This window comes from Leptonychotes weddellii, chromosome 15, assembly GCF_054177405.1.
Source record: "Leptonychotes weddellii isolate Sample4059 chromosome 15, ASM5417740v2, whole genome shotgun sequence".
Classification (NCBI taxonomy): Eukaryota; Metazoa; Chordata; class Mammalia; order Carnivora; family Phocidae; genus Leptonychotes; species Leptonychotes weddellii.
In genome coordinates this window covers 12,339,831-12,364,733 of record NC_138383.1, presented here as the reverse complement: position 1 = coordinate 12,364,733, position 24,903 = coordinate 12,339,831, and the positions used below count along the sequence as shown (strand labels likewise).

At 44.4% G+C, this 24,903-nt stretch overlaps 1 protein-coding gene across 1 annotated transcript in view; it reads left to right on the top strand.

The window, feature by feature from the left end:
* The window catches only part of PITPNC1 (phosphatidylinositol transfer protein cytoplasmic 1), a 195,009-nt gene that overhangs the window by 147,729 nt on the left and 22,377 nt on the right, over positions 1 to 24,903 (top strand). The window contains exon 5 of the mRNA XM_081804672.1: positions 5,407 to 5,478. Coding sequence (XP_081660798.1) covers positions 5,407 to 5,478 — 72 coding nt within the window. The remainder of the gene's footprint in view (positions 1 to 5,406; positions 5,479 to 24,903) is intronic.

Here is a 24,903-nt window from a genome sequence, read left to right as displayed (position 1 = left end):
TGACTGTGGGAGGAATATAGGGCAGAGCCATAAAGAAAGTTAGGGTCAGATATGAAGACTCTAGGTCTTACCTTTAAGGAGGGAAGCTGAGCCAGCAGGATGTGGGCATTCATTGGATGTGATGGGTGAGGGTAGTGGGTTGAATAGTGTCCCCTCAAAATTCATGTCCACCGGAACTTCAGAATGTGACCTTTTTGGAAAGAGGGTCTTTTTTTTTTTTTTTTAAAGATTTTATTTATTTATTTATTTGAGAGAGAGAATGAGAGAGAGCACATGAGAGGGGGGAGGGGCAGAGGGAGAAGCAGACTCCCTGCCGAGCAGGGAGCCCGATGCGGGACTCGATCCCGGGACTCCAGGATCATGACCTGAGCCGAAGGCAGTCGCTTAACCAACTGAGCCACCCAGGCGCCCGGAAAGAGGGTCTTTGCAGCTGTAAGTAATTACGGACCTTGAGATGCGAGATGAAATCACACTAGGTATAGGGTGGGCCTAAATCCAGTAACTGGTGTCTTATAAAAAGAGGACACCCAGGGAAAAGAAGGTGATATGAAGACACAGGAAAAGCTTAGAGGGATGCACCCACAAACCGAGGAACACCTGGGGCCACCAGAAGCTGGCAGAGGCAGGGAAGGGTTCTCCCTGGAGCCTTCAGAGGGAGCACAACATAGTCAACACCTTGATTTTAGACTTCTGGCCTCCAGAACGGAGGGTGTTAAGCCACATCGCTCATAGCAATTTGTTACGGCAGCCCTCGGACACTCGTACGGGGCAGGAGAACATTTGAACTCAGTATGGACCTTTCGGTTTGGATGCCTGTAGGACTCTTGTTGGGGGTGACCGGTGGGCAGCTGGACACGTGAGAAGAGCAGGCGGGGTTAGAGATGTCAGCTTGAAAATGGTCACAGAAAAGTGAGGGGCAGCTGAATTCACCAAGGGGGAGAGGGTTCAGAGCAAAAAAATAGGGCGGAAGGCAGAACCCAGGCGACCCCTCCATTGAAGGTGTGGAGGAAGGAAAGGAAGGCAGAGAAGGAACTCCATTTCAGGAAGGCAGAATTCTTGGCTCATACTGAACAGTGTAGAGAGTTCGTCAGGGTGTGCACAGGGAAGCAATGCTGATTTGAAAATTCCCTGACACTCAGCCATTTCCATACCCTATTGCTCTGGTCGAGAAGAGCGAGAGGTGGAAAAATGCAGACAGCAAGCATGGGCTACTCTTTTTTTTCTTTTTTTTTTAAAGATTTTATTTATTTATTTGACAGTGAGAGATAGCGAGAGAGAGAGCACAAGCAGGGGGGGCGAGTGGGAGAGGGAGAAACAGGCACCCCGCTGAGCAAGGAGCCTGATGTGGGGCTCGATCCCAGGACCCCGGGATCATGACCTGAGCCCAAGGCAGATGCTTAACCCACTGAGCCAACTGGGTTACACTGTGGATACAAGGAGAAATGGGATTGATTGTAGATGAAGGAAAGAACTTCACTGAGGGAACTTGATACTTGTTTTTTAGGAATATGACACTTTTCATGATATTTTTTTAGGCTGCAGGAAGGAAGCCAGGAGAAAATGCAAATAATCAATGAAACAAGTTTCCAGAGAAGAGACTTACAAATATTTTTTGTTGTGCATCTGCTCGGTGCCAGGCACTGTGCTAGGGTTTACCCGGATGATCTCATGGATCTTCTCAACACTCCTATAGAGTAGAGAAAGGTGGTCCCCATTCTGCTGTGGGGAAACGGAGGCTGGGAAAGCCAAAATAATTTGCTCAAGTCCATACCTCTCAGATTTGAGCCCTGGTCTGCTGCCCCCTGTGTCTCAGTTCTTGTTACATTATTTTCCACGGGAATGCGGAAAGCAGCATCTTTCTCTGATTCACAAAGAATAAGAAGCAGCATAAAGAAATGAGCAGATCTGCAGTGGAGGAGAGGGACGTTCTGGGTGTTTCTATCACATGGTCTTATTAAACTATGAGTCAAAATTATCCACTGCAGGGGAGGAAGAGGGAAGCCCAGGGGGTCTAGAGAAGGGAAGGGATTTAGGATAACCTCAGAAGCCAGCCAGGAAGAAGGAAAAACCTCGCTTAACTGCTAAGGCTCTACTAGGATTAGTGGGTTGGGTTTTTAGGGCAGCTCACCTGTGTGGGGTGAGCAGAACCTGATCTCAAGATGGACTTCTAGCCAGAAAGATTTTAGTGACAGCTCTGAAAATGCTCCAGGCCAGAGGTACTCCTGATTTTAACTTGAGACACCACACCTCCAGGGCTCCGAAAACAAGCCATCGGATATCCCAAGGTGATGATCAGTCCCAAACCCCTGCTACAGGAGAAGACCCTGACCAGCCTAGAGGTGACCTTTCCCATAGGGGTTTCCCCCCCTCCCCCACTGCCTGGCCAAACCAGGTGCACTCCCAGCCTCTGGCAGGGTTACCATTCTGATATGAAAATAACCTAAGTCCTTGACTCAGGAAATAACAGCATCTGCTAATTTGCATAAGAGTTTTGCATTTCATATTTGGGTTTAATACCCAAATGCTAAAATTCATTTATTTGACCTTAGTTAAGTGGTTTAGGGGTTCAACCGATAAAAACTCCTCGCTGAACGTTCCACTCTGACACACCCAGACCCAGCTCCCCGCCCAGGACGACTCTGTTCTCCTGCCATCTGGCACTCTGCACGCACTGCATTGATCCTCCTATGAATTATGGGTTAAAAAGGACCCATCAGCTTGCCGGAAGGCTTGATATTTTTAAAAGGGTCTCGGCAGGTGCATCTCCCCAAGTTCCCATGTCAAGAGCTCTGCCATGGGGCTCTGAGCTGCTCCAATTCCTCCAGGGTCTCGATTCATGATGAGCAGCCCCTCCTTGGAACTCCCCGGGACAGCATGCATGAGGGCAGCAGCTATGGAGTGAGTTTTGAGAGGAGACAGCAAAGAAGGTGTTAATAAATAATCGCAGAGCTTCATTCTCCGTAAAGACAATTACTGGGATTGATTGTTTCTGTGTTTCCTTAGTCACGGTTCAGCTTGCTTGTTTCACTTGGATTAAGACAGATGAATGCCGAATGCACACAGCCATGTGATGTCGGAATTATCAATGGCACGTCCAAGGCCCCTGCCTTCTTGTACACATGCTGCTAGGGTTCTCAGCTGTGCTGAAAGGGGATCCTGGAATGGGAGGGATGAAGCACATGGGGTGAGGTATTGTGAACTCCTGAATTTTAGGTAGTGCACCCTGTTTTCTTCCCATGTGTGGGGTATAGTGAGGTGGTTTTCCAATGAAAGCCTGCATCTACATCCCCTGGAAGGCTTGTTAAACACAGATGCCTGGGAGGGCGCCTGGGTGGCCCAGTCAGTTAAGCATCAACTCTTGATTTCGGCTCAGGTCATGATCTCAGGGTCCTGGAATGGAGCCCCACGTTGGGCTCCGTGCTCAGCAGAGAGTCTGCTTGAGGATTCTCTCTCTCTGCCTCTCCTCCCTCATTCTCTCTCTCTCTCTCTAATAGATAAATAAATCTTTAAAACACACACACACACACAGATGCCTGAGCCCCTTCCCTAGAGCTTCTGATTCAGTGCGTACAGGGTTGGGTCCAAGAATTTGCATTTCTAACCTGTTCTAGGATGCTACTGCTGCTGCAGGTTTGGAGACCCCACTTTGAGAACCAGTGGGATAGTGATGAAGAGCGTGGACCCTGGGACCAGGCCACCGGCCTTGTAATCCGGATACTTACTGTTTACGAGCTGTGTGATCATGGGCCATTTACTCAACCTCTCTGTGTCTCCGTTTCCTCATCTTTATTTATTTATTTTTTCTTTGTGGAACATCTGTAAAACTTTATTTAGAGAATTTCAACAGTGAAGTACCCCAAATAAGAGTAGTTTGCATGTTTCAGCTTGTCCTTGTTTAAATCTGGAGTAGTCCTTCACCTGCTTCTGGCATTTTAATGGGTTCTAAAAAGGGTAGACTTGGCCCCTTGACATCAGGGTCATCTTCAGTTATACCTCCCGCCTTTGCCTAAGGCAGCTCCTGGAGATCAGCTTCCAGGTCCTGTCCTTGAGCCACAGGTTCTCCTTCAACTTCCTTCCCTTGATCAGGTAGAATATCTTGACTCCCACGTGGTGCCTCCTTTTGTTTCGGTTGCTCGTCACTGGGTTGCTGCTCCCCCACGTGCTGGTTAGACGCTGGATCATCTTTTCTTTGTTTGGATGTGGATGTGGATCTGACTCGGCCACTCCTAGTTCACCCAGTTGAATTCAGCTAGCGAGAAAGCTCACGGCAGAGAGAACACGCCGCCTCCATGCATCTCCCGTTTCCTCATCTTTAAAGCAGGGATGATAACGATAGTACCTACTTCGTGGTATGTTTACGAGGAATAAATGAATGAGAACTTGAACGCGCTCAGACCAGTGCCTGGTATATAGAGTACGTGCTCCATGTGCGTTGGATAAATAAATAAAGGAGCCAGACTCAGGATTGTGAGCGTATCAGCTAGTTTCTCTGACACCTGCAGCTCCCAGTGGAGTTCCTGGGTCATTTTACCCATTAGTCTTTTGTCCCATCTCTTGTGGCCGGGAAAGTTAATGCCCAGCTCAGTGCCAGCAGGAGGGAGGTGACATCAACATCCATCAAAATCCTCTTCTCAAACTACATTCACCCTTGAAATCTACTTAATACACAGACTGTGACTCACTGAGACTGGGACAGTAGGGCAGTGTGCTTTTGGGGTTTCTCTCCCCCATGCTGCCAAAAAGAGGGGCTGCCCTTTATATTGAGCTCGGCCGCAACCCCGTGCTGATTGCTCTCATTTGTTCAACGCTTCCCCTGTGCCCAGCACTTACGTGTTTTACACATGATTTCATTTAACCCTCAAAACGTCACCCTGTCATGCTGCCGGGGTTCAGCAAAGTTAAATGACTTGACCCAAGTCACACCGTCAAGTGATAAACTCAAAACCAAAACCCAGGTGTGTCTGACGTCAATCATTTGTTATCTTAAAAGTTCTCCTACTGTATACCACCTCCCTAGCTTTCTATGAATATTTATATCAGGGTTAAGGCTGGGTCCCCAAGTATCCAGCAGTGACAGTTTCTCCTGCAAAGGTAAGCGCACCCCAGAACTGGAACTGCCTGTTTCAGGGTTTGCTTTTCCAAAGCCTGTCGTAGGACTCGCAGAACATACTCCTTTTAGAAATGGACAACATGCCTTCCATTGCTTGGTCATTCACTCTGGCCTGACTTCTGGTTGCAAGTGCGTTCATGTTGCCAAAGGTGGCTTTCTGTCTGAATTTGGATATTGACCTAGTACCGGGAGGAGTGCTCTCAGCCTGATGGTCATGTATACCATCCAGAGGCTATACAGCGAATGTGAAGAGAGGAAAAATGGTATGCTAATGAAACTTTACTTTTTTCCCATAGTGTTCCTTTCTGCCGAAATTCTCCATTCATATAGAAACCAAGTATGAGGACAACAAAGGAAGCAACGACCGCGTGAGTAGGGCGCCCCCCCCTCCCCCCATTCCGGACTGTGCCCTCACCCCCTGGGCTCTGAGAGTCACGACTGTGCCTGGGACCTTGGAGAAGCTCTAGCATTTGCTTTCTGGGACCATTTCCCTGGGATTTCTCCCTGGAATTTCTTTGTTGTCTAGCCTTTCTTCCCATCTTTATGTCCTTTCCATGGACTTCTGTGCAGAAATCTCGGTGACCTAGAATGATTGTCATTGGCGTTTGAGGGGGATGGGGGGGACCTTGAGTTCCAGGATTTACTTTCAGATCACTGGATTGAGCGTACATCTTCTCAGTGACTATTAACATTTACTTAGAAAAATGAGTACAGGGATGCCTGGGTGGCTCAATCGGTTGAGCGTCTGCGTTTGGCTCAAGTCGTGATCCCAGGGTCCTGGGATTGAGCTCCATGTTGGGCTCCCTGCTCGGTGGGGAGTCTGCTTCTCCTTCTGTCCCTCCCCCTCCCCGTGCTTTCTTTCTCTCTCAAATAAATAAAATCTTAAAAAAAAAAAAAAATGAATACTACCAAATATATATGTGTGCATACTGTATAGATTTTTTAGACTATGATTATGTTCACATATATACACTAATACACATATATCCCATGTTAAAATCAGTGTACCCCTCCTGCAAATTACTAACCTTATGGGACAAGCCGAGTCTTTGTAGATCAGCCCCATACTTTATTAGTATTGCTGAGAATCCATCTTCTGACCTGGCTTTTCCCCCAGCCTCTTTCTGTTGGGGCAGTGTCATTTTGAGTTGCCTTTCACTTTGGGAGTGGATGTTTTGCCCTGTCAAGAGCCTCACCCTAAGATTGGACTCTGGGTTCCATTGGGACCCACTGAAGGAAGAGCCTGGATCTAGAAGCTGCAGAGCTTCACCTATTAATTTCTACTTCATTTACATGTTTTGCTTTTGTGGAGAAAGATGAATATTAAGATTGTGTCAAAATGGTCAAGAGAGCGTTTCCTGACAAGGTGACCCCTTCGGCTCAGGTCTTGATCCCAGGGTCCTGGGATCCAGTCCCGCATCGGGCTCCTTGCTTGGTGGGGAGCCTGCTTCTCCCTCTGCCTGCCACGCCCCCTGCTTGTGCTCTCTCTCTGATAAATAAATAAATAAAATCTTTAAAAAAAAAAAAAAAAAGGAAGTTCCTGTCTATGGCAGGAACAGATTCTTCTGGAAGCCACAGGTATATTTGTGGGGGAACACAGGTTGTCCTTTTCAAAGTGGAGTCTGCCTGGACAGAGCTAGAGGGGTTCCCAAGGGGCATCACTCAAGAGCTCTGTTTCACAGCAGCTTGGTGTGGGAGGACACTCATTCCTTCATGCAGTATTCAGCAAGGGCATATCAAGCACCTTCTCTTTTGAGTATGAGTATGTATGAGTTGCATGCAGGTATGAAAAATGCAGACTCCTTTCTCAAACTTCAGGTACTCATAGCTTAGCTGGAGGAAGAACCAACATAATAAAAACATAAGCATGATAATGGGCTTCCCTCCCTTCAGCGCAGAGTTGACACTGCTAAGCCCTCAGAGTTGGAAAGACCTTAAAAAGCGGCGTTCAGTCATGACCTCTCCACGATAGTCCCCCCCTTCTGTGTGGGGGACACATTCCAGGACCCCCACTGGATGCCTGAAACCACAGATAATACCAAACCGCATATACACCTGTTTCTTCTTATATATCCATACCTATTATAAAGTTTAACTTATAAATTAGGCACAAGTAAGGGATTAAGAGCAACAATGATCAATTAGAACAATATTTTGTAGTAAAAATTATATGAATAGGATCTCTCTCACTCTCTCAAAATATCTTACTGTACTTTAGTCGCCCTTCTTGTGATGATGTAAGATGATAACATGCCTACGTGATGAGATGAAGTGTGGTGAATGGTGTAGGCATAGTGTCCTACCATTAGGCTGCTACTGACCCTTTGATGACAGGTCAGAAGGAGGTTCATCTACTTCCAGGCCACAGTTGACCACACGTAACTGAATCCATGGAAAGTGAAATGCGGATAAGGGGATATTACTATATTTGCAGGGACTGACGTGGCTCTTACCTGGTCACTTCATCTTCTTGAACTAAGTTAAGAAACCTGGAGGTTATCAGGGGTCGGCAGACTACTTTTTTTGTAAATCAAGTTTTCCTGGAACACAGTCACACTCATTTGGGTATTATCAAGGCTGCTTTCCTGCTACAACAGCAGAGTTGTATACTTGCAACAGAGCTCATATGGCCCATAAAGCCTAAACTATTTACTACCTGAAAAAAGTTTGCTAACCCCTGGTTGGAGAGACTCAAATCAGAACAGCACCCACCAGATCTCAGAATTTGACCCAATCAATAGATGTCACCAGCCGTCCCAGCCGAATGCCTTCTCCAGAATTCCTGAACTTTTCAGGGGAGAGAAGAATCCAACTGGCTGGGGTACTCTCAGGATCCCCAATGGTTAGCATCCCTTAGTGGTTGGTAACCTCAAGGGAAAAGTTTAGGACCATATCCTTGTCAGCAGCCTGAAATAAGACGTCCTTTGGTGGCCAAGTACACCAAAACCTCAACGTCTAAAATAATGTTACATTGTCTTTAAACTTGAACCTTTGTAAAATAATGACTTCTCTGATTGGGAAACTAATACATGGTTATTAAAACTTGGGAAATGCGGGGCGCCTGGGTGGCTCAGTCGTTAAGCGTCTGCCTTCGGCTCAGGTCATGATCCCAGGGTCCTGGGATCGAGCCCCGCATCGGGCTCCCTGCTCCGCGGGAAGCCTGCTTCTCCCTCCTCCACTCCCCCTGCTTGTGTTCCCTCTCTCACTGTGTCTCTCTCTGTCAAATAAATAAATAAAATCTTTAAAAAAAACAAAACAAAACAAAAAACCTGGGAAATGCAAAAGAGGCACCCCTCCCCCCCAAAAAAGAAAAGAAAAACCAGTAGTTTTTCTATAATTCCAAGATTACTGCTGATAGCACTTCATGTTCATGGGGCAGATCACCATAAATTTATTTTTTAGCCAGTTCTCCCAAAACTGAATCACACAGTATGCTGTTTTTAACATGTCATGAGGTATCCTTCCCTGTATGATTTTTAAATGGCTGCACTGTATTCCATACTTAAGTGTACTTCTTTAAACAATTGCCGGACACTTGATATTGAAATGGGCTTGACTGTTTTGACTTTTTGATGTAGCTGAGGACCATCAGGGAAAGGCTGATACAGAGCAGACGCACCTGAACTGCGTTAGCCAGCCCAATCTGAAAACATGGCGTGGGGAATGTTTTCGAATGTCTCAGTCTTTATAAACACATTCCCTTGCTTTCTCTTTTTCCCTGTGGTTCTGTCCTCATGAGTAGGTAAAACCTGCCCCATTTGTAGAGGTGTGAAGGGATGTGCAGGCTCATCATGATCCTTATAGGTTGATAGGACCAGCGTGATCTTCTGGTTTATTCTCTCTGCTCAATTCAACTAGTCAAAAAAAATGTACATGGTTGTCATTTTATTATCCCATATCCCTTTGTGGCGGGTGCTAAGTTCTTTATTTTTATTTTTTTTTTTTTAAGATTTTATTTATTTATTTGAGAGAGAGAGAATGAGAGAGAGCACATGAGAGGGGGGAGGGTCAGAGGGAGAAGCAGACTCCCCGCCGAGCAGGGAGCCCGATGCAGGACTCGATCCAGGGACTCCAGGATCATGACCTGAGCCGAAGGCAGTCGCTTAACCAACTGAGCCACCCAGGCGCCCACTAAGTTCTTTTTACTACTCTGGTAGGATCTTAAAATCCCAGGTTAGCCACCTGAAAGTCAGGATCCATGGTTGGCATCAGCATCCTCCATCCACATCCTCTGTCCATGCTCTCTGAGATTTAGTCTGGCCCATAAGAGAAGCGCTGAGCACTTGGGTGCTTGTAGGTGGTCCTTGTCAACACAGTTTGCTTCCTCTGGGAGAAATGTGAGCCCTGGCCCCCTGTATTGCCTCCTTCTCCCCAGCTTGCTGACTCTGAGACCACCCGTGGGGCCTGCACCACATCTCTCTGTCCTGGCGCCCAGTTTGTCCAGGTTCCCATCCCAGCCTCTGCCTGGCTGCACTCCAGAGATCCCCAGGTCTTGCTTCGGAGGCCACAGGACCAGACAGACCAGCCCTGGCCTGATCAAACTTCTTGGCCAATTCACCTTCCTCCGATTTCCATATTCAACAGCAGCTGTTGGGTCACCCAGCTGCTTCGAGGTTGGTCCCAGGGAGGCGGAAAAGGAAGACTTCATTGGTTTTCATTCACACTTGTTACTGCTTCAAAATCAGAACATGGCAAATATATATTTATGTAATAATACTTACTTTCATTATTAAAAGATAACTTTGTCCAGGGGTTCAAAACTAGAGCCTCAAGCAGATGTCGTGTGCTGCCATGCTCTTTTTCTGTCCAGGGAGGAGTACGGAATTGTTGGTGGGAGGCAGAGTTGCTAGAAAATGTAGTGCAGTAATGGGTATTTCTCCGGTCTCATTGCTTTGCCAAATTATTTAATAAACTCAGTTTATTTCTTTGCATTTTCTGGGTATATAGTCTTATCATTCAGCTAGCATCCTTCATACCGTTATCTGCACCCTGTTTCCTCCTCTACCTGCCAGACACGTAATGAAATTGATGTCAGACGATAAGAAGCAGTAATTAAATTGAAAGACGCTAGTGATAATCATATTGATTAGTGATTGAATAGAGTACATTTTTTTTTAAAGATTTTATTTATTTATTTGAGAGAGAGAGAGTGAGAGAGACAGCACATGAGAGGGTCAGAGGGAGAAGCAGACTCCCTGCTGAGCAGGGAGCCCGACGCGGGACTCGATCCCTGGACTCCAGGATCATGACCTGAGCCGAAGGCAGTCGCTTAACCAACTGAGCCAACCAGGCACCCTGAATAGAGTACTTTTGTTATCCCGTTATCCATCACCATACAAGTAATTTTTTTACATGACCCCATATTTAGTTAAAAAAAAAAAATAGCAGTGGGATGACTGGCTATAAATATCTTCTCCTTGTTAAAATAAAACTCATATTTATGATAGTGAAAACCTGTAAGTTGTGATTACATTAACCAGGACACAGTGGGAAAGTTGTCTTAAATTGAAGCCCATTTATTTTATGCGCATAATAATGAGAATTATTTAGGTTTTAATTAGTGCTGGGGAGGATGGCACCATGCCAAGGTAGGGTTCTGTTGTTTGTCTGAGGCCATAAATCTAGATCTGGGAGAGAAAGTGCTTTACACACGTGTGGCAGCTACTGCCGGGTTACTGTGGCTCTGTGGGGTTAATGGGGAGCAGACTCACCTTTATTTCCTCTTCCAAACAAAGGCAGCACCATTTAATGCAGTGGCTCTCAACCTTGGCTGCACATTGGACTTACCTGAGAAATTTTAACAACAGCTCCTGGCTGAGTTCCACCCTCTGGGATTCTGATTTAATTGGTCCTGGGTGCAGACTGGTCTCAACCAGCCAGCACACAGGAAGGATAGAACACTGTGCCTCTAGGAATGCCAAATTCTCCAACTGCGAGTGTCTGCAGTTTTAGAAAGTCCATCCTCTAGTTAATGGAGGGGAGATCCAACCCCCCCCCCAATTTGGGGATCTAGACCAGTGATTCTCAATGGAGGCTACATATTAAAGTCACCTGGGAAGCTTTAGCACTCCCTGATGCCACTGTCCCATCCCCTGGGGCTCTGATTTCATTGGTCGGGGCTGGGGGTCCAAGCACTAGGATTTATAAAGCTCTCCCAGGTGAATCTTAGGGGGGGGTCAAGGCGGAGAAGTACAGGTTTTAAAAGGAAATATTAAGTGCTATTTAAAACCAACTATGGGGGTGTCTGGGTGGCTCAGTCGTTAAGCGTCTGCCTTCGGCTCAGGTCATGATCCCAGGGTCCTGGGATCGAGCCCCACATCGGGCTCCCTGCTCCGCGGGAAGCCTGCTTCTCCCTCTCCCATTCCCTCTGCTGTGTTCCCTCTCTCGCTGTGTCTCTCTCTGTCAAATAAATAAATAAAATCTTTAAAAAAATAAAAAATAAAACCAACTGTGAAGACAGGAAATCAGGTACTCCCAATTTCTTCACTGCTTCATATCCCTGGAAACAGAATAGTTTACAAAAAGCATGTTTATATAACCACCAGCACCACCTACCCACCCCCTCCCCCCACACACACACAATAAAAGGGCCTTAGGGCGCCGTATTTATTCTTGTTTGGCCATTATTCCTCAGCAACAAAACTCCTCTGAGCAGATGGAAAGAATGTCCAGCTTAGTTCCTGGAAGTGTGAGTCTGGTCCTTCCCAGAGCTCTCCTTGGAGGCTCCCTAAAAGTGGTATGTGGATCTATTTAGTTTCTAGTTGTAATCAAAGAACACAAAGTTGTTCTTTGTGAAACAGAAAGATCAGTATTGAGGTCTCCGCTGCGCCGTGACCTTAGGCAATGGTTTCTTTATCAAGAAAATAGAGTAAATAATGCTTGCATCACAGCGTGGAGGATCCAGACAGGTTCATTTACCTGGAAACACTTCATAAACTGTAAAGTGCCATGAAAATACTAGGTGCTTCTTCTGTCACGGTCATACCCGGGAATTAACTGTATTGATGATCTCCTAACGAGACTCTGCTTTTGTCTGAATTGCCAATAAGCCGTTTCTTGTTCAACAGATGTTGAGTGCTAATGGGCCAAGCATTATAAGAAGCCGTGAGGATGCAGCAATAAGGCAGACAAAGCCTCTGCTACTCCTGGAGTGGGGAAAAGTGGATAATAAGCAAGTAAACAATTCCAGCTGTAGTCAATGCAAAGCAGGCAAGAAATAGGGTGGAGGGGGTACTCGGTTTGAAGCCAAGTGGTCAGGAAATGCCTCTCAGAAGAGGTGATAGGTCCAGGTGAGATGTGAGCATGGAAGAATCCAACCATCTGCAGGGTTGTCCAGGACAGGAGATTGTTAGGGGCTGAGTTGTGTCCTCCCAGAATCCCTATGTTGAAGTACCTCAGAATATCACTGTGTTTGGAGATCAGGCTTTGAGGAGGTGATTAAGTTAAATGAGGCCATTGGGATGGGCCTTAATCCAACCTGTTGGCCTTAAAGAAGAGAAAAGTTGGACACACAAAACTCAGGGCGCATGAGCCCAGAGGAAAGACCATATGAGAAGACTGCATGAGAAACACAGCAAAAAGATGGCCACCTGCAGTCTGAAGGGAGATGTCTCAAAGAAACTAAACCTGCCGACGCTTTGATGGTGGACTTTGAGCCTCCAGAACTGTGAGAAAATAGGATTAGGTTGTTTAAGCCACTCAATCTCTGGTATTTTGTTATGGCCGCCCTAGCAAGCTAATGTAGGGACAATAAAGGCCAAGGCCTCAGGATCTGACATGGCCTGGCACATTCCAGAAAACCAGTGGCCAGAGCATTAACTGGTAGGAAATGAGTTTTGTGGGTTTTTTTTTTTTCTTTTAAGTATCAGGGGCGCCTGGTTGGCTCAGTAGGAAGACCTTGTGACTCTTGATCTCAGGGTCGTGAGTTCGAGCCCTACACTGGGATTACTTAAATAAACAAACGTTAAGAAAAAAAGTATTGGAAGCCAGATGATGTAAGACCTATGAGCCCATGGCAAAGAGTTTGGATTTTAGTACAGTGGGAAGTTATGCAAGGATTTTAAACAAAGGCAAAACACGATATTTATGGGGTTTTGAAATAAACTTTTTGGTTTGGAATAATCTTAAATTTACACTAAATTTGCAAAGATAGTACAGAGAGTTCGCATGTACCTTTTATCCAGCTTCCCCTAGCGTTGTCATCCCCTAACGATGACCCTGTTACATTTCTCAAAACTGCGGACCTGGTTCAGATTTCACCAGATTTTCCCACTAAAGTCCTTTTTCTGTTCTAGAATCCAGTTTAAGAGACCACGTTACTTTACGTCATTTATGTTTTTAAATGTTTGCTCTAGCCGTTCTGTGGAGAATGGGGGGTAAGAGAGCAAGATGGGAAGCAGGGAGTCGGTAAATGATCGCAATCATCCAGACCAAAGGTAATGGTGGCTTGGGCTGGAGAGATGACAGTGGATAAAGAGCAAGGATAGATGTATTTTGGTGACAGACTGATTTTCTGTTGGACTTGATGCACTAGAGGGGGGCAAAAGAAGTCTGACCTCAGGATATCCAGCTTTGTCTACTGACCCTGATTGGCATGGTGGGGAGCAGGGGAGAGAATCAAGAGTTCTACTTGAGACACAATCAGTTTGAGGTGCCATTGAGACTTACAAGTGAAAACAGCAGGTAAGGAGTTGGATGTATGAATCTGGGGTTCAGAGAGAGGTGTAGGCCATGATTCAGAGAATGAAACGAGGCAGGTTATCTAGGGAGAGAAGTGATAGCAAAAAAAAAAGCTCCGAAGCTCCAGGATGGAGAGCACCCTGGTCCTGGGAAGGACCTTCCCTTCCCATGGCTTTCAAGTCCAGCTTCTGACTATTATCTTTTCTAAGACTCATTTTCCAGGCAGTTGGGGGGCTTGGTCAGTGGAGCAAGCAACTCTTGATCTCGGGGTTGTGAGTTCGATCCCCACATTGGGTGCAGAGATTACTTTAAAAAATCTTAAAAAAAAAAAAACAACACTAATTTTTAATCACAAAATTGGGTTTGGTTTTAGGGAATTAGATTATCTCATTAACTGAGAAATCTAGTATCTTCTCTTGGGTGGGTGCCTTCTTTCAATGAATTGAGTAAACATTTCAATTCTTTGACTTTGCCTAACTTGCATTGCCTTGGGGAATTGGCCAGAAGTGTTCTCCTCCTGACCACAAATAGCTTCCACTGGTAGACTGACAAAAAGGGAATTTTATCATAAGAACTCTGTTTATTGAGGATTTATTATTGCAATAGTCATCATGAAGTTTGTTTCATTATTAGTATTACTTTTGTATTTTTAACATCAAGAGGGCAACATGGATGGATGTAAGGTAAAATAATTTATTTACAGATTTCAAAGTTTGCTAAAATTAATTTGTACAGTGAGGTGGCGGTGAGAACTCTGGAATCCATATTTAGAGGTCTCTGAAGCTGATTATCTTTTCCTCAAATGGCTTCTCATTGAGGCTTACAGAAAAAAAAAAAACATTTGCTTTATTTTTAGATGTGATCTCTGGTGTCTTCGACTTTTATGGTTCTGTTTTTAACCTTATATTATTATAACCAGCCACCTACAAAATCTGCAATTTTCTCTAATAAATCAGTACGTGCTAAAAAGGAGTTTGCACAAAACACCTCCATTTGCAGTTTCGAAGGATTATTATCCACTTTGGTCCATGAAGTGGAAAGTCAATGTCCTTGCTCACTCGGTGTCTAATAGTATCATTTGGAGGACAATGGGAAATAGATCATGTTTGATTCCTTAAGACGGTGTCTTTGCTATTTGTGGTACAATTTGTGATCTGAGAGGCTGGATGTAAGAGACGTGAGCAAAAGCAGCATCTCCCCAGCTAGCTTTGTAATTCTCAAAGTTATAGTCAGAATAGTCAGGCTATATTAATAGATATAGCTTAAAGCAGTATTTGCTTTCTGTCGAGGCTTGGTTCACTGACGCTGTGGTAAATCCAAAAAGACTTGACTGTTAGTACTAAGGGTTGGGGAGACAGTTTACCAAACTGGTCAGAAGCAGCGTAATCAAAGGGACAAGGCTGAATCATGGTTGGGAAACCAGAAATCAGGGTTGGGAAAGGAAGGCCAACTATCAAGGTCTAGAAGACCGTTTTACGGCTATTACAGTAATAATTGGCTCAAACAAGAGTCATCAGTGGATGCTAAAACCATTGAATGAAACGGTATTGGGGAGCAGGAATTCACCCTGTCCCAAAGTATCACCCCAGAGATTATGTATTAATTACAAACAGTGGAGGAGTCCAGTGGATACCATCAAGTAAGCAAATTTTGCATCACCAGTAATAGGACACACTGACAGTGGGCCTCCCATTCTGACACACTAGAGAACACAGCATCCCGGTGGATTATCCTTACCAAAAATGTTCAACCTGAATCAATGAGGAGGAAACAATCAGACAAATCCAAATTGAAAGACATTCTATAAAACAGCTAGCAACAACTTTTTAAAAGAACATGTCATGAACCTAGGGAACTGCCCCAGATTAAAGACTAAAGTAATTCAACTACTGAATTTAAGGCCCAAAGCCATGATTAGATTCTGAATTAAGGGGGGATGGGCCAGTGCAGAGGACAAGAAGAGATATTCTTGGGACATTTGGGGAAACCTAAGTCTGGACCTATATATTAGGTAATAAGGTACAGTATTGAGGCAATATTAAATCTCTTGCCTGTGATCTTTATCCCCATATACACATGTGTGTATATGGAATGTTTTTGTTCCCGGGAGATACGTGCTGACATATTCAAGAATGAAGAATCAGCCAACGTATCTTACTCTCACATGGCATAACCAAAAACAAATTTTTATTTATATATGCGGGGTTTTTTCTTTAAAAAAGTCATATAGGGACGCCTGGGTGGCTCAGTCGGTTAAGCGGCTGCCTTCAGCTCAGGTCATGATCCCAGGGTCCTGGGATCGAGTCCCACATCGGGCCCCCTGCTCAGCGGGGAACCTGCTTCTCCCTCTCTCCCTGCCTGCTGCTGCCCCTGCTTGTGCGTGCTCTCTCTCTGACAAATAAATAAATAAAATCTTTAAAAAAATAAAATAAATAAAAAAGCCATATAAAAATTGAGGAACTATGCACAATGTTGCAATGAGATGTCAAATAACTTACTAAAGGTTACACAATGAGTCTTTTGTTTTTCTTTTTTTGTAGCCATGAAGCAGAAGTTTTTAGTCCTCTTTCTTTCCAGTGATACCCTTTTTTTTTTTTAAGATTTTTAAAATTTTTATTTTATTATATGAGAGAGTGAGAGTGCAAGCATGAGCAGGGGGAGGGGCAGAGGGACAAACAGACTCCCTGCTGAGCACTCCATCCCAGGACCCTGGGATCATGACCTGAGCCAAAGGCAGATGCTTAACCGACTGAGCCACCCAGGTACCCCATTTTCCAGTGATATCCTGACTTCGTTAATGAAACAGGAAAAAAATTAGCCTACTCATAACTATTATAAGCATCAACATTGATTCTACTCACCCAAAAGATGTTTATGAATTGGAGATCTTTTTGAATTGTAGAAACCCTAGGTTCTTTCTGAGTAATTTCCTGTAATAGGATATCTCCTGAAGTTTTGAAGAGTTAGATGGAGATGATTGAGACCTGCCTTCTAAGTGTGCCCTTCTGCTAAGGGTTAGAGCCCAGGCTGTGTGCCTCTCTAGATGTTTGTAAACTACCATGTTTGTGCCTCCCTCCCTACAGCACTTGTCAGGCCAGCTAATAATTGCTCATTTAATCATCTGTCTCGCCAAAGGCATTTAAAGCTCATACGAGGTCAGATAGCATGATTAATACCAAGACACCTTTAAGGTACCTAGGAACAATTTGACTTTTATAAACTAAAGGGGCATAACAAAGACCTGAATAAATGATACATGCTCCATATTCCTGGATGGGAAAACTAAATGCAGTGAAGAATTAGCCATTTTCTAAATTAATTTCCAAATTAAATGTAATTCCATTCTAAATCCCAACAGGATTGTCATAAATTGATTGTAAAATTAAAATGAAGAAGAAAAGTCTAAAAATAGCAAGAACAAATTTCGGACAAAGAACAAGGAGAGGAGCAGCACCTGGGTGGCTCAGTCAGTTAAGCATCTGACTCTTGATTTTGGCTCAGGTTGTGATCTCAGGGTCATGAGATTGAGCCCCGTGTCCAGCTCCACACTGGGCATGGAGCCTGATTAAGATTCCCTCTCCCTCTCTCTCTGACCCCTGACCCCTGCCTCACTAGCACTCTTTCTCTCTCTCATAAAAAAAAAAAAAAAAAAAAACAAGGAGAAGAGATTCATCCCACCAGATAACAAAACCATATTAAAAGAGTGTGGTATTGACATAAAGACAGAAGTAGATCTAAGCTGATAATGGGAGTTTGATATATAGTAGATAAAGCATCTCAATTCAATAGGGAGAAAGGACACTAGGTGATTTTCTCAGAAAATAATGTTTAAGTCAATTGACATTTCAAATGGAAAAATAAAATGTTAGATCCCTACCTCACTCCATATTAAAAAAGAAGCTCCAGGAGTTTAGAAACCTCAGTGTGGGTAACCATTAAAATCACTTAAGTGTCTTTTGTTTATGGATACCTTTACATATTGTATGAAATACAGAGTTTATCAAAATGTGGACCTGGTTCACAACAAATTTGCAATAGCTGCCAACCTGGAGTAGAAGTGGAAGGGATTTCAACTTTAAATGTGAAAATTTCAGGACGCCTGGGTGGCTCAGTCGGTTAAGCATCTGCCTTTGGCTCAGGTCATGATCCCAGGGTTCTGGGATCGAGCCCCACATCAGGCTCTCTGCTCAGCCAGGAGTCTGCTTCTCCCTCTCCCTCTGCTGCCGCTCTGCCTACTTCTGTTCTCAATCTCTCTGTCAAATAAATAAATAAAATCTTAAAAATATATATATATAAGGCACAGTTTTCCTATTTATTTACCTAGAGCTTTGTGTTTGTTTGTTGAGCCCAGTTGTTGGTACCTCAGTGAATGTGTTGCTTACTCCTGATGGTGACCAGCAACCTTTGGGTCTTGGAGCACCTTGGATGAGGACACTTTAGGAATCTGCCCAAAGCTAGCAGCTGGCCAGGCCCATTTAGCAGGATGATTTACTAGATTCAGAGAACTCACCAACCGTGAACCAGGCAGGGTCCAAAGCAGGGCTCAGGCAGTCAATGGTAAGTCTTCCCCAGCTGTGAAAAGGGGGACGCGACAGCCACTTCAGGAGGTTATTGGGAGGATTTGGTGAGAGGATGCATGTCAGATACTCCATAAACAGTGGTTCTTTTCTCCTCTTTCACTTCAGCTATGCTTCACGAAAACCACTTCAGAATTAGACTCTCAGGGATCTACAGGCAGAGAAGTTAGTTGAGTTCTTTCAGAGGAAAGGTGCTTGTTCTCACATTTTCAGTGTCTGCAGTCTCTTCCCTTTTTCAGCCCTCCAGAATGGGGCCTCCTCGGACATAAGCTGAAAGGACACATGTCCCTGGGAGATGGTAAGTTCCCTTTTCCAAGGTGGAGGAGGGAGTGATCACAGGCTGGAGCCCTGGACCCTCTGTCTGGTGGCCTCTTGGCTGGAGGTTGGGAATTCTGGTTTCAGAACCAGTCCTAACCTTGGCTTTCACTCACCTGTATGGGATCTTGATTGGCACATCTTGGCAGCTCCAAGAGGTGACAGACACCTGTCCTCTTGTTCCAAAATAGTCATCAGCAGGATGGCGGCAGAATGGTGGAGGGAGGCAGGCTGCAGTTGGGTTTGATTCCTGGGTCAGCTGCTTTGCTGGTTAAGGCATGTTACTTTACCTCTTTGTGACCCATAAATGGGTTTAACCATAGTTCCTCCTCAGTGGGTACTTGGGAAGATTCAATGTGTTAATCATGAAAAGGGCTACGAGTGGTGCTTGGTCCACATAGTAGGTTCTCAACACGTTAGCTGTAACTGGCATTTCCGTGTCTCATCAAGTCTAAGGTGGCCACTGATTTTTACTTTTTAACCACCCTAAAAATGAGATGTGTGTTGGAATTGATGGCATTTGTGCAATTATAAGTGGTAGCTTTTTTGGGGGGGCGGGGGTGCTGTGACTGGTAATGTCTTAGATTCAGTGTGACTTCAACATGAGTCGTCCTGTACAGGATGTTGAGATGTCTGAATAGTGAATTTAAGCACCGAATAATGTTTGCATGTCAAGTGTGAACATTGATCTGGCTTCTGCCAAAGAGCAGTCATTGATTAATAAGCTCTTCAGTTATTCAGGCCTGGAAGGTGGTGTGTTAACTTTTCCCCGGGCACTGCCTGTCTTCCTCGTGCAGTGAATGACTTGATAGAGCTCTAGAAAAGGAACAGGTGACTCTTCTCCACTAACGGGTTCAGAGCCATCATCTTGGCAAAATGGATTTCTCTCTAAAATCCCTGGATGTCATCTCGCTGATAAATAACTCCAAGGACAAAGTCTCTGCTAGTATTTTAGTCTTTAAAAAAAAAGGGGGGGGGCAAGGGGATGACAGGGGCTGACCTTATGGAAAAGAAGTTAATGATTTCCAGTGGACGTGGTTTAAAAGCCGTTTTTTTTTTTCCCTTTGCAATGAGCACACAGTTTCCATGTGTTCTCTCCTTGTACATAGACTGTGTTTTAACCAAGCAGCAGGTCAGCTCTTGCACACCAAATTCTGTACTTGATCTTCTAAGACTAATAGCGATTCTGTCTGACTAATACTAAGCTGTTAAATCATATTTCAGTCATATTTCTGCACTAATACTTACTGAAGGCCTGTTTATAGCCCATCAGACTTTACAGCTATTTGGCACATAAACTTATTAAATATAAACTTCATGGAGCTGCATCTGAAAATCTTCCATCTTGTTCCCAGCCCTTTAAAGAGACAGTCATAAGTACTTGTGGAATATGCAGACCATGATGAAGGGTAATTTCAATTTTCTTTAGTTCTGCCAATTAGATTATTAATAAATAGATGTTGAAAAGCATGAACGAAATGCCATCACGGAGTAGAGACTCAGGGGTGAAACCAGATAATTGACCATTTGGTGCTGAAATGTTTTATTATCACTCATACGTAGGTTCAGAGGAAATCAGAAATCTGTCATGAGTTTGAGTTTGTTATTAAACTCAAATTCACCTTGGTTGGCACATCAAAACTATGGTGAAATATTGAAATGAAGTATGAAACATATTAAGGAAGGTCCTTAGGAATGAAGGACACTGGAAAGATTGATTTTTCTCGTAACTTAATTTTGATTTATGTATGAAGCCTTGTTTTCAACACCCAGCTAAATTTGCTTAGAACCATCTGCGTCTCTTGAAATAGATGATGTTATACCAGATCCACCAGTTGCACACATGATACGCCTTTGTTGAGGGTTTTTGTAGCTGTTTGAAATAGGAAACAATTTTGCTTTTAAAAAAAAAAAAGGGTAGTCATGGGATCCCTAGGAGTGGCCTAATATTCTGCTTCGGTTAAGAGTTCATGTAACTGCATATTGCTTCCTCTTCCTGAGATTTGCTCTTACTATTTGAAAAATCTTACTATTGTAGAAAAATATCCTCTCATGCAGTTCAGGATAAAAATTAGTGAGTGACTTCCTCTGGGTACAGATTTTTGGAAGCTGTGTGTTTTTGTGAGGCCAGTTCTCCAGCTGCCCTGATGCCCACTTTGTAAGTCTGCACCTTGGGGTGTTGAGGAACAGAATGTACAGTGGGTCAACATTATCGTTACATACTTATACAAATAGGGACATCCAATGTAGAGGACTTTTTAAACTCTATATGTTTTATCTTGTACCAAGTCAGTGCCCCACAGATAAGAGGTGTTTGGTTACACTGGACAAAGTCAAGAAGTGGTTCTGTTGGGCAAAACCTTCAGGAACTTGAACAGATTTCTCCTGCTGCAAAGCTGGGGTCATGTACTTGAAGAGTCCTACCTTGTCTCAAGGGCAGTCAGCACCAGCCTTGAAGGCTGGAGGAGCGAGAGCTAGAGCTGTTTTCAAAAGACCTTGATTTACTTTAATAAGCAAAGCTGGGTTGTTCCCAACCATTATTATTCTAAACTGACAAGAATGTAAAGTCTTGCCCCGCATCGGGCTCCCCGCTCAGTGGGAAGCCTGCTTCTCCCTCTCCCACTCCCCCTGCTTGTGTTCCTGCTGTTGCTATCTCTCTCTGTCAAATAAATAAATAAAATCTTAAAAAAAAAAAAAAAAAAAAAAGAATGTAAAGTCTTCTGGTGGAAAGGCTGTTTGTTCCTTCTTCCCTAGAGGTGTAGTAAAGTCACATGTTATGAAGATTCTTCCCCCTGGATTTTCCTTACCCTCTTGGATCGGTTTTTTAAATGGTATTGAACGTTCTGAACCAAATAATTGATAAAGCCACCTATATCACGTTTCCTACAGTTGATAGATGTTTAGTAAATACCAATTGTCTTCCTCGATCCCTTTGTCTTAACTTCCCAGTGGGAATCTGGGAAGTTTTTTATTTTGCACTGAAAGGAGATTATTAATTAATTGCATGAGAAACGTGTGTTGAGCATCTATTTGGTACCAGGAACTGTCAGTTTGGGGAGGCAAAAGTACTGTCATTGCAGCATAATGGGGAAGTTGCTATAAAGCATACAGGAGGGAGGATGGGACTAGAAAGAAAGGCAGGATTGGCATGCAGGGAGAGGCTAGTTGAGAAAACAGGAGATTTGCAGTAGATCAGATGGGACAGAACACAAGCCAGATCTTGAGGAAAGCAGTGGCAGCAGAAATAGGAAAAGGGGGAATTCGGAAGAGGGAGAGGCATGGGTGCCAAATTCAGTTTGAGAATGGAATGGGAAGACTGGTTCAGGGGTCTGAGATAATTCAGGTTTTTGCCTTGGATAGGTCACGTTGTAATGAAACTCCAGAGTATCGAAGATTTTTTAAAAGCCATTAAAAGCCACCTCAGAGGGAAGACAGATAAGCACACAAAGGGACTTCTGATTAGCAGCTGCAGATGAAGAAGTTAATGAAGGGATATATTTAATAAGTGGGCCCAGGGAAAGGCATGGAATACAAAACACAAATGTGGGCCCATCAACTGATAAAATGTTGTAAATTCACCCTGGCCTGTGAAATACTGAGTGGAAGGAGCCAGCAGGTGAGTGAGATTTTGGAAGTCGAAGAGAAAGAGCGTGTTCCCAGAAGCCAGAGGAAATGGTCTTCCTGAACCTCCGAGAGGGGGGAAAGGCCAGAGGACAGGGTTACCTCTACAGAGAGAGGAAAGAGGGGCAGAGAGTCCGTGTCCTCATACCTGCTGGCCTCTTTCCAGGAATGTGAGAAGAAAGGTTGTCTACTGAAAAGGAAGGACATAGAAAAAATGGCTTAAGGAGGTTGATGAAAGTTCAAGATAACCTATATGGGAAATGATGAGGGAACCAACTCCAGAAGAGTAAGAGGATAGTCTTGAAAGATTTGGCAGTCTGGTGATTTGAGAAATTTTTAATGACTTAGCGCCACCAGCCTAAGTAATTGTGTCATTTTCCCAGCTGTGCTTCGCAGCCTGCATCCAGGAACAGAGGAAATGGTTGAATTGATTCAGGATTTGCTTTCAGGGTGGGTTCAGCAGGGTATGGAAAAATGGAGTGAGTAAGTGAAGGTCCTAATGAGCCTTGAGTCCATTGGAAGCTCTTGGGGATTGGAGAGCTAGGCAAGGTCAAAGTGAAGGTGTCTGGGAGTGAGAGTGGGGGAATAGAGGTTGAGGCTGAAGAAAAAGCAACTAGGATTCTCAGATTTCAGAAGTGGAATAATTTCCAGGAGATGCAAGACCAGGGTCGGGGCTTGGAAGAAAGTGGGTAAGGAAGGAGACTAGAAGTGAGGGTCTTTAGAGGAGGAGCAGAAAGGGAATTAGGCTCTGGAATTGGATGGATTGCCCACCTAGACACTGAAATCCCAAGTTGTGGGCATGAGTTGGGGTAAAAGCAGAACGTTGAGCATGGTTCCTTGGACCTCGTTCAGTGAATTGAGGGGCCAAGGTTTTCCAGATCGGTGGTGTGTAAGTAACACCCTTTGGCAGTGAGGCGTTGTGGCTAGACAGCATGAGCCTGGCAAGAGGAGTGCCAGTCACTCTTTCAATGACCACTAACCTCCAGGAATTGACTCCCAAGGAGTCTTTATAATCCTTTTCTAGAAATGGATTGATTAATGATTCCACGCAGGCTGTCTCTTCACTGCTGAGCTCTGTGTTCCAAAGGAGCCCACCTCCGCTCCTTCGTGCCCGCGATCCAGCTTCTCCCACTCAGTGCCAAACCACGGGGGCTGTGGGCTTTGCTGCATAGCAGGCCTCGAACCACCTCTTAACCGGAGCCAGTGGGTTCATTTGTTCAGTCTGAGCAGTAATCACAGAATTCAATAGTTCTCTCACACCTTTTCCCCAGGTTCCAAAGTCCAGAATCTGAGCTACTTGCTGACTTGGGCGATGAAGGTAGGGCCCCATCTAATGGCCCTTTTGCAAAGTACAGGAGGAGCAAGCAGGCTCTCCTGTGCCCCTCTTGTCAGGGAAAGAGAGGCACAAGGGTAGAGGGTAAACCAGCTGCCCCCGACTAGGAAGTAGCTTCTTCAAGAGTGGAGAAGTAATAGTGGTGCCAGTCATACGGATATTGGCAGCAATCGTTACTGAGCATGAGCCCAGCATCCTGCTAGCCTATCTATAGCCATGATCTTACTAAATGCTCACAACTATTATTATCCCCATTCTACAGCTAAGAACTGAGTCTCAGTGAGAGAGAGCGGTCTGCACATGATCCGAGCTAGCAAGCATCAGCCCTGGGACTTGATTCTAGGTCAGTTTGACCTTGGAGCCTAAGCTCTCTTATAACTAATATGCTATATTTGGCTCTAAAAATTGAATTACAAGACCATATGTGGAATCTGCTACCTGAGTTTTTAAAGCCTGGCTGAGGGTTTAAATTTTCATAGTGAGGCAAGGGAAATAGTCCCTCCCATGTTACAGAAGCAATGTCAAAAAACCCGACAAAAAAACGCTTTTTCCTTCTTCCAAGTTTTAGAGGGCAGCAAATTTTCCTGAAAGGAATTGTGGTTGTAATGATATCCTTTATGATCTTGTTTTTTCAAAAACTCTTTATTAGTAGGAATTTTCTCAGAGGTTTAGTGCCTTATAAAGCATGTTGATCAACTGGAATAGTAAGGAAAATAGCATTCCAAATGTGTCCTCAGTTTTTATACATATTCAAGTACGGGTGAAGGACAGCTGGGTCATCTTGAGTCTGCCTCAAATCAGATACCCAGAGATAGAAGGAGGGTAAGCTGGTGGCACATGCCAAAGGGGATGAAAATGATCAGATTCTGAGAAAAGAAGGATCTAGGTGGAGACACCATCATAGGAAAGAGAGACTGGCCCCAGAGACCCAAAGGCAAAGGAAGTAAGTTAAAAATAAAACAGGGCTAATGATAAACCTAAGGGCTCCTTGACAGGAGCAAAGTTGAAACGACAACTCTATTCCTAGAGTCCAATGTCTGAATCGTTTATTTTTCCTACCTTAGAGTCCCTGTGCGCCTTCCTCAGCTGAGATCGAGTGCCAAAGGACATCTCAAAATATCCATAGCCAAAACTACTCAGCATATCTCACCATGTGGAGGGAAGGACAGCTCTGCAAAAGTCTTTGTCCTGAACTGTTTATGGATTTTCCATAGTCTGTGCAAGACTTGGGACACATGCCGCCTGCCAACTGGCGGCTGCCACCCAGC